Source organism: Danio rerio, chromosome 2, assembly GCF_049306965.1.
Source record: "Danio rerio strain Tuebingen ecotype United States chromosome 2, GRCz12tu, whole genome shotgun sequence".
Taxonomy (NCBI): domain Eukaryota; kingdom Metazoa; phylum Chordata; class Actinopteri; order Cypriniformes; family Danionidae; genus Danio; species Danio rerio.
This window is the reverse complement of record NC_133177.1, coordinates 4,662,501-4,680,756: the sequence shown is the minus strand read 5'-3', so window position 1 is coordinate 4,680,756 and position 18,256 is coordinate 4,662,501. Positions and strand designations below refer to the sequence as shown.

The 18,256-nt window shown below is 35.4% G+C and overlaps 1 protein-coding gene across 9 annotated transcripts in view; it reads right to left on the bottom strand.

The window, feature by feature from the left end:
- Nucleotides 1-511: 511 nt before the first annotated feature.
- Nucleotides 512-18,256, bottom strand: part of wacb (WW domain containing adaptor with coiled-coil b) — a 26,824-nt gene continuing 9,079 nt past the window's right edge. For 2 of the 9 annotated variants that reach the window (XM_073916078.1, XM_073916094.1), the window contains exons 5-13: nt 17,786-17,901; nt 17,594-17,706; nt 13,527-13,754; nt 10,108-10,230; nt 5,901-6,046; nt 4,634-4,728; nt 3,508-3,676; nt 3,276-3,403; nt 512-1,805 (exon numbers count right to left, since the gene is read on the bottom strand). In XM_073916078.1, coding sequence (XP_073772179.1) covers nt 1,736-1,805; nt 3,276-3,403; nt 3,508-3,676; nt 4,634-4,728; nt 5,901-6,046; nt 10,108-10,230; nt 13,527-13,754; nt 17,594-17,706; nt 17,786-17,901 — 1,188 coding nt within the window. In that variant the 3' untranslated portion in view covers nt 512-1,735. 9 annotated transcript variants of the gene reach the window in all.

Sequence of the window (18,256 nt, the reverse complement as noted above, 5' to 3'; positions counted from 1 at the left end):
ATATATATAAATATATATATGGGGGCATTGTTCGTTCTTCCAAAAAAGTGACTTTTATTACTGATTTTAAAAGTTTAGAGTGATTCAATGGTGTTTTAGCCTAAATTAAGGTACAAAAACCTTGCAATTGAAATTTTCTGTACATTTTATATATAGAATTTCTTAAACATTATATTATTTCAAATTACAAAAATGTCATTAAAAGTCACTTTGTTAAACTGTAGAGTTAAATTATAAACGAAACACACTTGTGAATAATAAAATGCAAAAACTGTTAATGAACTAAACTTTTCACAGTGCATATATAATTATTTTACTTTAACTTTGCTGCGAATGTTCATTTTCTGCACAAATATCAATTAGACAAAACAGCAAAAATCAGATACCAATAGCAAGTTCCGCTTTATTCCACAGGAGGGCGAGCATTGGACACTTATGCATGTTTTGAGATTGTTAATTCATGATTACATGTAACCCTAACATTTAAACAAGCAAACGTCTACAAAAAAAGCATAATGTGGTAACTGTTTATTTCATGTAGCCTTTAGAAACCATATACAAAGCATCATCATCATCATCATCTCTATTCTGAAAGTGAACTTCATTTACAGTCTATAGCATTTAAATTGGTCTAAGTTCGAAAGCCCTGCATTAGAGGGCAGTGATGACAGAAAAAATGGAGCGAAAACCTAAGAATGACATTGCAAACATCAAAGAGGAATCACCAAATATGCCATTTTTTATTTTTATTTTTTTATATTTCCTCCACATACTCGCCAAACACACTGACAAGTTGACTAAATGCTTACAGTTCAGTTTTAAAGACTGGTTGATTTATTTTTTATGTAAAAAGAAAAAATGCATACCCTGGCATGGACTGTCCTCGTGGTCCTCTCTGCTTAGTGCACTTATTTAAACACTTATTTCTTCCTCCTGTGCTCCGCAAAGACGGGAATGACTGAAATCAATGCCGAGTAAGAAGTGAACAGTTACGAACGAATCAAAAAAACGACATTAGTACAAAAACTAAGAGTGCAGCATGAAAAGTAATCTCAGTTAGATGTGTAACAGCACTGCGAAGAACGAGAAACATCGAAGGCAGAAAGTGACGAAACCCTTTTAATCGGGGGCGTCGCAAAACTCAAAATGTGCGTCTACCGCTTCGGCGAAAGCTTTTAAGTGCCACGTCAGTAATGAGAGAAATCATCGGCACCCACCATCAATTAAGGAAGATCACTTTTACATTCCTATTTCCCAAGGAATGCCCAACTCGATCGAATGGGTGTGTATTGGGTTTATTTTAACTTGGTCACTTTATTAAATACCAGCGCATCCGGAAGCGTCCCTTGTGCACAGATAGCCCTTCATTCAAATTCCTGTCAACCACTGGAGTTAAGGGGGGGGATATTAAGCCTCCAGTGTGACAGAAAAATCACAGGCATGGCCTTAAAGAAGCAGTATATGGAGCAGCAGATCCACTGCATGTTTCCATCACTGGTTCGAGAACTCTCTTTAATTGCCTGTGGATCTTAGGAATAGAGAAGCCATGTACATCGAAGGAGAGCGAAATTAAATGGCCTTTTTTTGTGGGCTTCCTTTTCCTCTCGGTTCCCGTTGCTGGAATTGCAGCCTGCCGTTGGGGGGCTGCGGATCTGAGAGCTCGGGGGGCTGAGAGCCGGGGTCCGAACGCGGACTGGTTCGGAGAGAGACTTGCCGTGAGCTCCACGACCGCCTCTCAAACCATGAACGAGTTCTGATTCTTCAGCTTGTCGAGTTCTTTGATCTGCTGTCTCAGAAACAGGATCCTGTGTTCAATGGGAAGGGGGAAAAAGAATACATAATGCATCACTAAATGATATTTACGCTACATTTACAGGGCATATATTAAAGGTCAACTCTGATTTTGTGACTGTATCTGATTTTTTCTAGAAAATTTGTATCGATACACTACCTCCGAAACACAAAAAAAAACTTGAATCAGATTAGTTTGATTTGTTTATATAAATATAATTTATTTATATATTTTTACATCTGAAAAGACATTTTAAGAGGTGTTATGACAAATCCGGGCCGTCGTAAAGCGAAAGCAAAATCCAAAGTGGCGTGGAAAATTAATATAATTAAATGAATGAATGAAATGAATATACGAAAAACACACTGAAGTCCGAAATTTTCGTATGTGTTGTTCTTTCCTGTAAACAAACGCGAAAAATTTGTCACGCACACAAACCACAAATTTTGATACGTATTAATTAATTTGTGGCAAAATAATTCGCACACTGAGGTCCGGAATTTTCATGTTTTTTTTTTCCCGTTTTCAAATCCGAAAAATTCGTCACGAACACAAACCACAGAGTCTGATGCGCATTCATTTATCTGTGGCAAAATAATTCGCAAACTGAAGTTCGGAATTTTCATATGCGTTTTTTTTTTTTTGCCGTATTCAAATCCAAAAAATTCATGTCACACACAAACCACAGAGTCTGATACATATTAATTAATCGGTGGCAAAATAATTCGCACACTGAAGTCCGTAATTTTTGTATGCATTTTTTTTCCATATTCAAATCTGAATAATTCGTTTCACACATAAATCTTGCGCACAGAGTCTGATGCGTATTAATTAATCCACGGCAAAAGAATTCGCAAAACAATACAAAATGGAGTCTTTGAGTAGTGAAGACGATTTTGTCGTCTTCTCTTTGTTTGACAAAAGAAAAACCAAACATGTAAAAAAAAACAGCTTACAATAAGCCATGGAACATTTGTATTCTAGTATATTTGTTTTTCGTATATTCATTTTTCACACCGTTTGGGATTTTGCCTTTTCCTTTTATGACAGCCCGGATTTGTCAAAACACCTCTCAAAATGTCTTTTCGATGTAAAAAAAAAAAAAGAAAAAGAAATAAATATAATAAAAATATATTTATATAAACAAATCAACCGAAAGTTTTTTTATGACGGACAAAGGTTTCGTAGGCAGTGTATCGATACGATTTTTTATTTATTTTTTTAACATGTGAAAATTATAGACAAATGTTGGATTTTGTGTGCAATAACCTAAACACTCAAACTTCTCTTGTGTTTCCTTTTCATAAATTAAAAAGGTTCTTGAGGTCAAAAAAGTTCACAGCAAAATAAAGGAAATTTTAAGCAATTTTAAGGAAATTGCCACAAAATCTGTCATTTTAGCCACAAAAATCATCAAAAAATAAGTGTGTAAATGTTAATTTTCACGTGAACTGCCCTTTAAATGCAAATCAGGGTAACAAACCTCTGCTCTCTCAGTGTGGCCTGGATTTCACACACTCGCACTAAAGAGCGAAGATTCTTGAGCTCGGTGCAGATCTCCGACATATACAGGGTTCCCATATTGTGGATATCCTCACGCAACCGAGACACCTGACGTTGAGAGAAAAAAAAGGAGATCATTTCAACAGTTGGTAAAATAACGTCTGATAAAAGATTGCGAGACAACAGTTGAAGAGACAGAAACAAGCCGCCACCTGCTTCTCCGCATGTTCTGCAGGCCAGCCTTGAACATGCTTAATGAGATTTTCATCAAAGTGCAGTGCTAGAGAAGGAGTGAAAGTGCTTTGGGATCGGGAGGTGCTGACGGGGGCGGGAACACTGATGCCCGCACTGCCATTGGAGCCCGACAAGCCTTCTTGACTGCTAGAAAACAAAACAACACAAACTTTTGTTAATTAACACAAACTAGAACTAACAACCAAGACACAGTTGAAGACAGAATTGTCCAATTTTAATTATTTCATTTTTTTTCCTCAATTTCTGTTTAACGGAGATAAAAATTCTTAACATTTTTAAACATAAGAGATTAAATAACTAATTTCTAATAACTAATTCTTTTCATATTTGCCATGATGACAGCACATAATAAGGTTCGAGACACTAGTACTCAGGTTAGTGACATTTAAAAGCTTAACTAGGTTAATTAGACAAGACATTGTATAATGATGGTTTGTTCGGTAGACAATCTAAAAATATTGCTTGAGGAAGCTAATAATTTTGACCTTAAAATAGTAAAGAAAAAATGTAAAACTGCTTTTATTCTAAACGAAATAAAACAAATGAGACTTTCTCCAGAAGAAAAAATATTATAGAAAATACTGTAAAACATTTATTGCTCTGTTAAACATCATTTGGGAAATATTTAAAAGAGAAAAAAAATCAGAGGAGGGAAAATCATTTTGACTTCAACTTTACATATCATTATGTTAATTGTGTTTTTATTGGTATCTAAATAAATCTATATTAATAAAGATCTAATGGGGATCTAAATAAAGAATAAATGGAGAAAACACAGACTCTGCAATATACACTATCATTAAACTGGTTTAAAAAAAATAAAAACTGCTTTTATTCTAGTCAAAATAAAACAAATAAGATTCTCCAGAAGAAAAAAATATTATAGAAAACACTATGAAACTATTAAATATCACTTGAAAAATATTTTTAAAAGAATAAATATTGCACTAATAATTCAGCCCCTTAACTGTATGCAAACAGATTTTTATTTTAGTAAATTAATATATATCAATAATCCTTTAGTTGCACTTCTGTTGCTTCCACATGGCCAAAAAAGTAATGTTTCTACTGAGAGATACGTACATTTGCCTGTGAAGACGGGGATCGCTGAATTCCATTTTGTCTGAATTTACGGACTGCTGGGATGTCGATCCTTGTCTCTGAATTGATGCACTGACCTGAAATTGAATTAAATTGCAATTAATTAAAAATATATATATAAATAAATAATGTTTTACTTAATAATATATTTTTATTTATTAATAATTATATTTATTTATTTAGTATGATATACATATATATTTTATATCTAAATATAAAACATTTTCCCAAACATATGATAAATACATAATAAATATATACGTTGCAACACATTATATAAATCAAAATAATGTTTTTTTAGATGTTAAGTGTGCTACAAAATTGGCGTTTAGAAGATATAAAACTGACATAAACATCTAAAACTTTAAGTTTGTCTTTTCTGCCAAAAGGGATTAACCTTTTTTTTTTTCACGTCACGACGTACTTCAGTTTTTCATCAAATCTGGACCGATTCAGATTCAGATCAGATGCTCTCTAGTATGACCTGCCCCACCCCGTTCTATTTTTTTTATTTGGTGTGCTTGAGCTCAACCATCAACAGGCAGAGCTGTGATACCAACTAAACGTTATTGGCTTTTTTTTTTTTTTTTTTTTTTAAAGGAAAGGGGCTACAATATGGGCCCTATCATACACCCGGCGCAACGTAGCGCAAGCCGCGATGCAATTGTTGTTTGCTAGTTAAAGCTTGGCGTAGGAGTCGTTTTGAGCCACACCTTTTAAATAGCAGATGCATTTGCGCTCATATGTGCGCCCAAGGCGTGCAAGATTTCCCTATCCACGAAAGTGAAAGTGAAAGTAGATAATAAGGAGGCTCAACTCTCATTCTTGCGCTGCAGATGCTCTTTTTAACTGCTTTCTTGCTAGTGAAACGCTCAGTTTTTCCACTTAAGTCCGTCATGTAAATAGCAAATGCGCTTTAGCGCGACACAACTCTTAAAGGGAATGGGAGATGAGACTCTGATTGGTTTATTCTCAAAACACCTATAACTCATTAAGAGAATAAGCTCAACCGTATTAGATCATGCGCCACTGCGCAAAGCGGATTTTTCCGTCCTTAAAATAGCAAATTTGCTTTCTAACACGCCCTTAATACGTTTGTACTTTGCACATGGATCGTCAAAATAGAGATTACATCAAGCATCAAACAAAAACTGCACATTTCAAGCACTTCATGGGACCTTTAAGTGACTTTAACTTCTGAGACCACTTTAATATCTTTGAAAATGACCCATTGACCTCTGCTACTGACCTTTGGTTGTGAAGAGAGCGATGCGGAGCTGAGCAGGGGTTTAGAGACGGCATTGGTCTGAGGTGTGCTGACTCTAGGAGACACGTATGACCTCGGTGAAGAGGCGTCTGATGCTAATGACATGGGTGACTGACCGGACTGTTGAGCTGGTCAGCACAAACACACGGTTAGAAAATAATCGTACACATAATCACACGTTTAAATAACAACAATACAACATACAGAACTCTGGTGTGAGAAGATCAAGTACAAAAAAGTCTTGTGTGAACACGCCAGGTTTGGATGGCTGTAATTTACCACAAATGTACAAAATTAACTCTAAACACAGCACACTTTTAACTAAATGAAGAACAATCTGAAGTCTAAATTGTCAAGTGTAAAATAAAGTTAAGAGACTTCATCTAGAAGAGTTTAGCATGTCCGTGACCTAGGTTTGGAGGTGTATAAAAAAATAAACACTGTATTTTTTTGTAATACAAATTGTAAAGATGCACCGATCGACCAGCAATAAGATTTGACCACAAACTATGCGACAATCATTTTACATAAAACATCTATAGCAGTGGTTCTCAAACTGTGGTACGTGTACCACTAGTGGTACGCGGGCTTCCTTTTAGTGGTACGCGGAGGAATTAAATATGGCATGTACATGCTACATATATTTCAAAATTTATCAAAAATGATGTATATAGTATGCCATATATGACATATAACTTATATTTCTGAGGTAATCTGCCACATTTTTTAACTGTGCAGAGTTGTAGCTGCTTTACTGGGCCTACTACGCTACTGTATTTCAATACTGCTCATTTTGGTGGTACTTGGAGAGACAATTTTTTTCTGAGGTGGTACTTGATGAAAAATATTTGAGAACCACTGATCTATAGAATTGCCATTAATATTCATGCAAAAGATTTCTAGAGTGATCTTTGCATATCACTCCAGTTGTGTCTCTTTACATTGTTTTCCAGTAACATTTAGGATTGATTTCTGTTATTTATTTAGAATAATAATTGTATATCAATAATAATATTGGGCGATATATCGGCCAGTACTGGGTTGCGACTGGTAGAGCATCCGTATGGGGTGGTTCACCCAGGGTGCCATTTTAGCCCAATCCCAATTCTACCCCTTAGCCCTTCTCCTTACCCCTACTCCTCGTTTTGCGTGTGCACGCCAAGGGGTAGGGGTGTCCAAATTCTCTTTAGCTTAATGGTGTAGGGCTAGGGGGAAGGGGTGAATAGCCCTTCAAATTAAGATTTTTTGGGACCACACTTGAAACCAAGGGGTAAGAAAATTTCCCAGAATGCACCTGCCACAACGGCAGTATTGCTGAACCCGGAAGTAAGGAGATCCACAAATTAGTATGTTTTGTCATTATTATGAATTTTTATGACAAACAAACATGTTTTAATATATTCATAACCGCGTTCGTGTTTTACCGTCATGCTTTTTTTTTTTTTAAACGCAAAAAAAAGGCTAAACTTCACAATCTATAATCCCTATTAATAACTCCTGAACAGCAGTCCCAGCAGTTCTGACACTCGAATACCCTGTCAGTAATGTCTTGTGGCTGGGAATGGGCTTTTTACAGTGTCTGCTATAATGTTAATGTTGTGTTTGGTGTGTTTGCATTGATGAATATGGCCACTGTGTAAATATACAGTACAGTTACGATCTTATTGCCACGTTATCGTTATGATAACATACTATATGCCTTCAGTGATTTCCTGAAGACAAATACCAACAAATAACACAACTGGAATAACTACAGAAGTCGCGATCGTCTGATCTCACATGAAGCAGGAGATCGCGAGGACATATGATGATGTGTGCAGGTGCTGTAGTGCAGTCCCAATTCTTAGGGGTAAATTTTAAAGCCCTTCCCCTTAACCCTTGGTTATAAGGGCCAAGGGGAAGGGGTACGGGTACTAAAAAAAGAATTGGGATTGGGCCTTAAACTAGAACTGCCACTGGGTTTTAGTGTCCTAATATGGCATTTTTGTGTGGACGAATGTTTAAACTGCGTTAAAAAAAACTATGGTTTTCAAAATATTCCGTCATGTGTACAGCGTCTGAATTAAAATCAAAACAATGAAATGACTTGATGACAACTGAATGTTTAGAGCAAAAAAAAAAAGTCCTATTTGTATTTGTGGCCGGTCGGTCAGCACATCTCCATTCAGATGTAACTTCTTTTCCCTCTAAAAGACATACACAGTATAGGAAAAGCTTAGACATCTTAAGAAAATTAGCATTTGATGTTGCATCTGATGACTTATCAAACAGAACAAGCTACCAGAAAGATTGTTATTTGCGCAAACACACACCTGACAAGCGTGCACACAAAGACACCACTCTCGAGCATAAACATAATCTGTTGTCTTAAAAGGAAAGTTCACCCAAAAATGAAAACTCTATCATTATTTACTTTCCCTTCACTTGAACCAAACCGCTTTCAATTTCTTTCTTCTGTGGAACACAAAAAATTTGAAGAAAGATAAAAAACCTGTGACCATCCTCTTAAACAGTGCACTACCTGACAAAAGTCTTGTCGTCGATCCCAGTTGTAAGAGCAACATTTAATAACTTGACTTCTAATTGATCATTTTGAAAAGTCGCAGAAGGTCAATTTTACTGATGTATCATCTGTTGAGCTGCATCCCAATCCTCACAAACACTGTAGAAGACCTACTAGAACCCACATGGATCAAAGATTCTCAAAGAGATCAGTCAAGTTTGGTGGGTGAAAAATCATGGTTTGGGGTTACATTTAGTATGGGGGCGTACAAGAGATCTGCAGAGTGGATGGCAACATCAACAGACAAATTCTCCAGCAGGATAGCGCTCATTATACTTCAGCCTCCACATCAAAGTTCCTGAAAGCAAAGAAGGTCAAGGTGGTCCAGGATTGGCCAGCCCAGTCACCAGACATGAACATTGAGCATGTCTGGGGTAAAATGAAGAAGGAGGCATTGAAGATGAATCCAAAGAGTCTTGATGAGCTCTGGGAGTACAGCAAGAACGCTTTCTTTGCCATTCCAGATGACTTTAATAATAAGTTATTCAAGTAATTTCAGAGATGTATGGATGCAGTCTACCAAGCACATGGAAATCCTACACAATATTCATTCTTTTTCCACTGCAGCATGACTTTATATTCTATACTGGACATTATTTCTGTTACGTGACAAAACTTTAATGTAAACAAAGTCAGACCTGTCTGTTCTAATGAAATAATTAAAAATCAAGGCATGATCATATTTTATTTTGGTAAATAAGCGTAATCTTGAGGTCTTTGCCTTTCATATAAGCCAAATCTGTAACCAAATGATCAACTAGAAGTCAAGTTATTATTTGTTGTTCCTATAACTTGGATAGGCGGTAAGACTTCTGTCAGATATATGTTTTTCCAGTCAATAGTTACAGGTTTATAACCAATTAAAGGCGGGTAAATTCAATTTTTGGAGTGAACTATCCCTTTAAATTATGATATTTAAACATTAACTCACCCTCAAGTGTTTCCAAACCTTTGGTTTTTAGTTTGTTAGTAAGTTTTTTATTCTGTTGAATACAAAAGAAGATATTTTGAAGAAAGCTGAAAACGTAATTATCCACTTCCATAATAGGGAAAGAAAATACTATGGAAGTCAATGATTACAGGTTTTCATTCTTCAAAATATCTTCTTTTGTGTTCAACAAAAAATAAACTCAAAGGTTTGGAAGTGAATAGGGAGTTAATGATGACAATTTCATTTTTGGGTGAAATTTCCCTTAAGCGAAGGTTAGAAGGAAGAAATCTGATGCATTTTTTTTAAAGCATTAGGTCTTAATAAAATAAACATGTTGTTATTAACGTTAATGAAAGAAAATTAATGCATAAAGTGATTATTTTGTTCTCTTTTAAAAAAAATATTTTGTCTTTTTGTTGCTAAAAATTTTTAAAAATGAACAATATTGTGGTAATATTTTAGCATAGTAATGTTAATAACAAAAAGATGGAAGAAAAGATGCATCATGACAGTAAGTTTTATAACTTGAGTGAATTCAGTTTGTGAATCAACAGAATCAGACTGAATCAAATTGGGAGTAAAGTAAGGCTCACAACTCTAAATATGTTCACATGGTTCCTTTTCAAAATGCATATTAGTTGCACTAAAGCACATCATCAGTTAGTGGAGATGTGAAGGATGACTTTTGGCCGTACCTTGTGTGGAAAGCTGAGCAGCTTGGGAAAGCAGAGTAGTGATGTTGAAAGCGGACGGTCCAGCAGTAAAAAGCTTATGAAGCATAGACTGTAAGGAAGCTTGTGTGACAGCAGCTGTGAGGACTTGAAGGAAGACAAAGACAGAAAAAAAACCACAAACACACACACACAAACAGTCAAAGCAGTCCTACACATTGAAAGCATTTTATCTGTGAACATCAAGTACTTTTGGCTAACTATAATTTCACAACGTGGAAAGTAAATAGTACATGTCAAGGTTGAAAAATGGCTGAAGTATGGAGCTTCAAATCTGACAAAACAATCTGAATTTGAATTGTGTTAATTTAAATTGGCAACTGCATTTTATTAAAACTGAATATTATATGGAAATAAAATTTGTTTGAATTTGTCTTTTTTTTTTTTGAATATTGAGCATCTGAAATAAGTAAGTTTGAAAATACATCTATAAAACTTTCCTTATAAAAAAGTCGGCTGTCTTTAATGTCAGATGTCCAATATTTAAGAAATTCAAAACAATATTTATTGGCATATAATATTTAGTTTTGGTAAATTACAATTGTCAATAATGAAAAATTAACAATTCAAAATCAGACCGTTTTGTCATATTTGAAGCTCCATATTAAAGCTCAACATTCTTAAATTTTTTCTTCATTTAAACTGACAATTACATTTTAATAAAACTAAATATTATATGATGTTAAAATAGTTTTGAATGTCTTATTTTCAATATTGAACAACTGAAAATTAGTTTAAAAATACATCTATAAAAATCTGCCTTATGAGAGCGTAATCCCACTATGTACAGTTGCCTCGAACCGGCCCAAAGCACGCTTGTCCCCTCTCACGTCTCCCCCGATGGCCCCCACTCACATTACATTCGAGCCTGGGCACGCTTACGTCATCGATGATGCGCTGGTCAGTAGCGATCTCGCTCAGCACAGTAGAGATTTCTTCAGTTGTATCGTTTAAGTTGTTTGGGATGCGGTGACACGCAGTCAGATATTTCGCCAAACAGATCAGCTACTTTTGACGCTCATAAACAATCATAAAGTCCTCGTTGAAGTCCCAGTGAAGTGTTTGCGTCTTCAATAAACTACGACAGTTTGCATTCATTGAACAGTAAGAATGAATAATGAATCCATATTAAACAGTCCCTTAAAAGTCAGGTCTCGCTTTTAGTTTCGGGCTCAGGCGCGTTTTGCACTCGTACCGCGCCAAAGCCCAAGTAAACCGTGCACAGGCACACCTCTTCTAGCCGGGCCTGGGCCAGCCAAGTGAACCGTGCCTGAGCCCGATTCAGAGCACTTAGACGTCTCAAATGACGCGGGAAACAGGCCTGGGCACGGTTCGGATAGCATAGTGTGAGTACGCCCTTAAAAACCAGATGTTCAATATTCAAGTTAAGAAATCGTAATTCAAAACAGTTTTTAATAACACTTAATATTCAGTTTTACTAAAATAACAATTGTCAATGTCTGAAACTTACAATTCTGTTCTGTCATATTTGAAGCCCCAGATTGAAGCTCAACATTTTTAGCAGTTTAGATATACAAGATAAGAATCATAGATATATACACTAGATGTCGCCTGGCCTATTGTTGTCTATTGGACGGAATGCGTCAATAGCTCGCCATCTTGCTACAGGGTAGCGCTCCTTTGAAATGAATGCGGAACCAAGGTACAGTGGAGGACTGTGGCCATCCAAAGCCATAGATATACACATATACACATATATCTATGATCGGGAGTTTTCCTGGATGTTAGTATGTCATTTTTTTTTCCAATTACGAAAATTATAATTTTACATCACTTTTCTACATTGATGGATCAGTGACCGCACGGCCATTCCTGACAAAAAGCTTGTGTTTGTGTGTACAGAAATGTACTATTCACCCTCCCTGTTAAATTTAATATAATCCGTGTCCTGAAACACAGCTCCTCTCCTGCTTTCACTTCTCATACTGACGGAGGGAGCGATTAGTTTGTGAATGAATGCCCCGAACGACTCTTTCACTAACGTAAGCCGACAATAATACAAGTTTCTGGCAGCGCAGCATCTCGTTGTCATATTTCTTTTGCATTGTTTGCTGATTTTATTCAACAAAACTAGCATAAGCCGAGTGTTTAGTGCGAGTTGGAGCTGCTTTGCCGTATGGTGAATGCAGTAAGTGACTGTTATCATCAATAACGTTACCTTTTAGAGCACAAAAGTTCAGAACATACAAAAACAGAAAAAAACATAATATTACCTATGAAATGTTCTGCCTTTGTGCTTTGTTTTCTTTGTTTGCTCGTTACTACACCCGTAGACAGCGCTAAAGTCCCGCATCTTCACGCAATAACACTGTCTTGACTAGTGCGGTTGAATGACATTTGTCCTGGGAGCACTGTACCAATGTGGCGGCGCTATTAACGCATGCTCAGGGTCCCTATGCGATATCTAGTGTATACATCTATGGATAAGAATATACAGTGCTCAGCACAAAATGGCTGAAGTATGGAGCATATAATTTGACAAAATCTGAATTTGAAATTTGAATTTGAATTCAGTATCAAAGCCAAAACTAAAACTAATCTAACAAAAAACAACAACTTAGTATCACAGTCAAGAAAATTATATGTTGGGGACTAATATTAAACAAAATGTTAATAAATAAGAAGAATCAAGAAAAACAGCGCCTATTTAGCTGGAAGAGCGTAGTGATGTGCATTGATTTGAGTTACTTTCCATGATAAAGCATAAGGAAAATGAAGTAGATTATTAAATAAGTGTAAAACAATCAGTTGAGCTTGTTAATTTTTTTTATTTATTTAATGAGCAAATAAGTAAAAGTGCAGAGCCTCCATGCGATAGTATTATGTATCCATGATATCACAGAGGGACGTTAATGCGATCTGAAAATGTTGTATATATCGCTCAACACAACAGTATATGTAGAGAAAACTCTCATATCACTTCGTTTGTAGTGTGCTGCAGAACAATCTAAGATTGAAGGGTTATATGGCTCTAAAGCAAAAAAGAATTGGCACACTCCTACCCTACACATGATGTATAAACTGATGACTGGGTGGTAAGTGGAAGTGCTAAGAGCTGTAAGTGGGATTGGGCCTAAACCAGGGGTGGAAGGCCGGTGTCCTGCTAAACTAGCTCCAACGTCCTCCAACACACCACCCTGGAAGCTTCTAGTACACCTATAAAGAGCATGATTAGCTGGTTCAGGTGTGTTTAACTGTGATTAGAATTAAAATATGGGGAACGCCGGCTCTCCAAGAGCAATTTTGCATACAAATGGCCTAAACAAATGCAACCATAAGTCAAAATAAAAATAATCAAGTGAATTCATATAAGTGAACTCTCTCTACACAAGTGAAAAAACTATGCAACACTTAGCAGTTACCTTCATTAATTTTGCCCATGTCTACATTGCCGTGGTTCATCTGCAGGGTGGCCTGCAGCGCTGGCAGCAGCTGTCGGAGGAGTGCCGGATCCTGCAGGAGGGTGGAGGCTGAAGACACAGGCACTGTGGAGGAGGACGAGGACGAGGAGCTGGATGTGCTGGAGGGAACGATGGACGAAGGCTGAGAATAACCAGAGTTTGACAATGGCTTCTCTGCTAAAGAGGATTCTGTGGGAATAGAGAGGGATGTGTTTAGAACTAATTAATCCAACAGCATAATGAACTTATTAAATTAATAACACTGAAGTTAAGAAATTAGTTTGGAGTAAAAGCGTCATTATACCCTACCTGACTAAAGTCTTGTCGCCTATCCAAGTTTTAGGAAAAGCAAATAAAAATGTGACTTCTAGTTGATCATTTGGTATCAGAAGTGGCATATAAGAAAGGCAACGGCCTCTAGATTACGCTTATTTACCAAAATAAAATATGATCATGCCTTGATTTTTAATTATTTCATTAGGACAATAAGGTCTGACTTTGCTTAGACAAAAGTCTTGTCACGTAACAGAAATAATGTCCAGTATAGAATATAAAGTCCTGCTGCAGTGGAAACAGAATGAATATTGTGTAGGATTCCCATGAGCTTGGAGGACTGCATCCATACATCTCTGCAATGACTCAAATATTGTATTAATTAAAGTCATCTGGAAGGGCAAAGAAAGCGTTCCTGCAGGACTCCCAGAGTTCATCAAGATTCTTTTGATTCATCTTCAATGCCTCTCTTACCCCAGGCATGCTTAATAATGTTCATATCTGGTGACTAGTCTGGCCAATCCTGGAGCACCTTGACCTTCTTTGCTTTCAGGAACTTTGAACTTTTTGCTATGAATAGCTGCTGCAACATATCGCTGGTGCTTTCCTGCCTTAATGTGCGACTCGACAGCTTTGAGCCCCATGGTTCCTAACGAAAAGGCCCTTTTGAAGAATTTACACATTGCCGCGTGGTTAAATTAACATTTTCCCATATTTGCATTTTGAACTTCACCTCGACAACCACGTAATGACAGCATGTAGGTGCAGACTGGTGTAAGCGTCTGTAGCCGACCTACCGTAATAAGCTAATAAATCACAGAGGCGGTTATTTCTCTCTTGTTTAACACATACTAAATAAATTAACTATTAGAAGTTTTAAGGTGGACCACTGTGCTTCCCTATCGTCATTAAGCACACCGGCTGAAAATGTAATACCTACAGCTACTTTACGGTAAATTTAAGACAATTTAAGACCTTAATATCCCGGATTTAAATTTAAGAAATTAAGACTTTAAGGACCCGCGGGAACCCTGGAAGATTTACAAATAATTACGAAGCCGGCTTTACTGACAAATGCATATCAAGCAACAGCATACAGTAAACATAGCAGAGTTTAGTACCATTATCACAGTAATTTTCCCTTATCACAGAGGAATTCACTATATATTTATATATATATATATATATATATATATATATATATATATATATATATATATATATATATATATATATATATATATTAGGGCTGTCAAAATTAGCGCGTTAACGCACGTGATTAATTTGAAATATTTATTGCGTAAAAAAAAAAAAAAACTCAAATAACGCAGCTGCAGTTGTTTTTTTTTTTTCCCTGTTGTAGCCGACGTGTGTTCAGGGCAAGCGCGTCCATAGACATGATCTAGCAAGCGAACCACCCAGTCCTCACATACATCCGCTACACCCACCCCCTCCCTCACGGTCCTCAGCCTTTCATATGAATAAAACGGCATGATTGATGTTTGCCTAGAGCGCCAATTTAGCTTGCTCTGGCCCTGCGCGTGTTAAACGTGCAAAGAAATATGCCGTTTCCACCAGAGTTTCATGCAATTTCGGGTGTTTCATTTTTAATATTTAGACTTTAACGGCAGTTCAGCAGTTCACTCTCAATCAGCAGATTTTCATTCAGGATATTTTAATGGAATTTGATAACGCATGGCGAATGGAAAGAAAAACCTTCACATTTCGGGACTCGCGTGGTCATTTAAGATAATCAAAAATCGCTGTTTACATGGTCGACTCTTGATCAGTATTATCTTAATCATCAAAGCTGAGTATTGGTGTCCATGTGAATGAAAGTGCCAGATGAATTCGCAAGCTGTCAAAAACATTTCTCTGCCCTTAAGCTGCGTCCCTCAAATGTTTCATAAAGTTTGACGTACTTCCCCCCTTTTGTAAAGCGTCTGCTTCACGTTCCTCTGTCAGAATCTTTGCTTGTTAAATACAGCCATACTTTATAATGCTTAGTTTAAGCAAATTTGATGAACGCGATCGTGCGTGTTTGATGAATCAGAAGGGATCCCTCTCGCTCACCGGCACTGCGCGCGTTGTCTCTATCTCTGTGTGTGTGTGTGTGTGTGTGTGTGTGTGTGTGTTTGTAGTACACTTAGAATCCAACATGGAAAGCATTTTTGTTTGTTATTGGCATGGATTGTTTTGAAATTTAAATGGCACTTACATGCCTGTGTTTTTACTTCAGTAATAAATACGGCATTTCGTGATTAATCATTATTAATTACAAAAAAGTGTGATTAATCACGTAAATTTTTTAAATCATTTGACAGGCCTAATATATATATATATATATATATATATATATATATATATATATATATATATATATATATATACAGTTGAAGTCAGAATTATTAGCCCCGTTAAATTATTAGACCGCTTGTTTATTTTTTCCCCAATTTCTGTTTAAGGGAGAAGATTTTTTCAACACATTTCTAAACATAATAGTTTTAATAACTCATTTCTAACAACTAATTTATTTTATCTTTGCCGTGATGACTGTAAATAATATTTTAAATTATATTTTTAAGACACTTCTATACAGCTTAAAGTGACATTTAAAGGCTTAACTAGGTTAATTAAGTTAACTAGGCAGGTTAGGGGAATTAGGCAAGTTATTGTATAACAGTGGTTTGTTTTGTAGACTATCAAGAAAAAATATAGCTTAAAGAGGCTAATAATTTTGTCCCTAAAATGGTTCAAAAAAAATTCAAAACTGCTTTTATTCTAGCCAAAATAAAATAAATAAGACTTTCTCCAGAAGAAAAAATATTATCAGACATACTGTAAAAATGTCCTTGCTCTGTTGAACACCATTTGGAAATTATTTAAAAAAGAAGAAAAAAAATAGAAGGGGGCTAATAATTCTGACTTCAACTGTATGTATATATATATATATATATATATATATATATATATATATATATATATATATATATATATATATATATATATATATATATATATATATATATATATTTATTATTTATTTATTTTTTAATTTTACACACACATACACACAAACATATATATATATTTTTTTTTACACACATATTATATATATATATATGTATATGTATGTATATATATATATATATATATATATATATATATATATACATATATATATATATATATATACATATATATACATATATATATATATATATACATATTTATATATATATATATATATATATATATATATATACATATATATATATATATATACATATATATATATATATATATACATATATATATATATACATATATATATATATACATATATATATATATATATATATATATATATATATATATATATATATATATATATATATATATATATATATATATATACATACACATACACATACATACATACATACATACATACATATATATATATATATATATATATATATATATATATATATATATATATATAAATTTAGCGAAATTACAGCCGGCTTCTTTGTGTTCCTTCTTGACTCAAATTGTTTACTTGGTTACGTCACTTCAGTTTTTAGTTTTCGCACCCCGATTTGTTGCTGAATAACCAATCAGGGTGCTTTCTTTAGCCATCATGGAAAAAGAAAATCATAAAGAGGCGAAGTCTGGAACGCACCAAACAAAATAACCCGCCCAACAAATCTCAATCATCAAAGAAACCAAAGCAATGCATTTCAAACACTTACTTGAACTACTGAGGGCACTTGTGGCACTGGCCTGCATCGCTTCTTGTCTATAATCTCTGTCTTTGGGAAAGCTGTTAACCATCGTCTTGGCACCTTCTCTCTGCCTCTGCTCTCTGTTCAGATGAACAGTGTGGTGTCAGGTGATGTTGAGGAGGAGGACAGGCACTTAAGAGAAAATCTGAAGCAACTCACCTCTCCAGCCATTCTTTAGGTTTCTCCCACTGAGAGACCTCTGTTCTGCAATTATAATAGTATTTTTTTCCGGATGAACTGATATGCTCTGACCAGTCATCTGTTGGATCACGGGGCTGGAAGACACAGGAAATGTACATACATCAAGAAAGAACAGAAAATGGAAATCTGTCATCTGAGAGAGCATTTGGGAAGGGGATGAGTTTTTGGGATACAGATTTTGCTGAAGTGGTAACATCTTTTTTAGAGAAGTGAATGTAAAGAAACTGCTGCAATTAAGCACAAATAGATAGTTTGATACAGTGGGGGAAATAAGTATTGAACACGTCACCATTTATCTCAGAAAACGTATTTCTAAAGGTGCTGTTGACTTTAACCGGATGTTGATAACAAAAAGAAATCCATATCTGCCAAGAAGACAAAACTTACTAGTTACGTTAATTACGTTATGTATCGTGAAAATTGAAATGA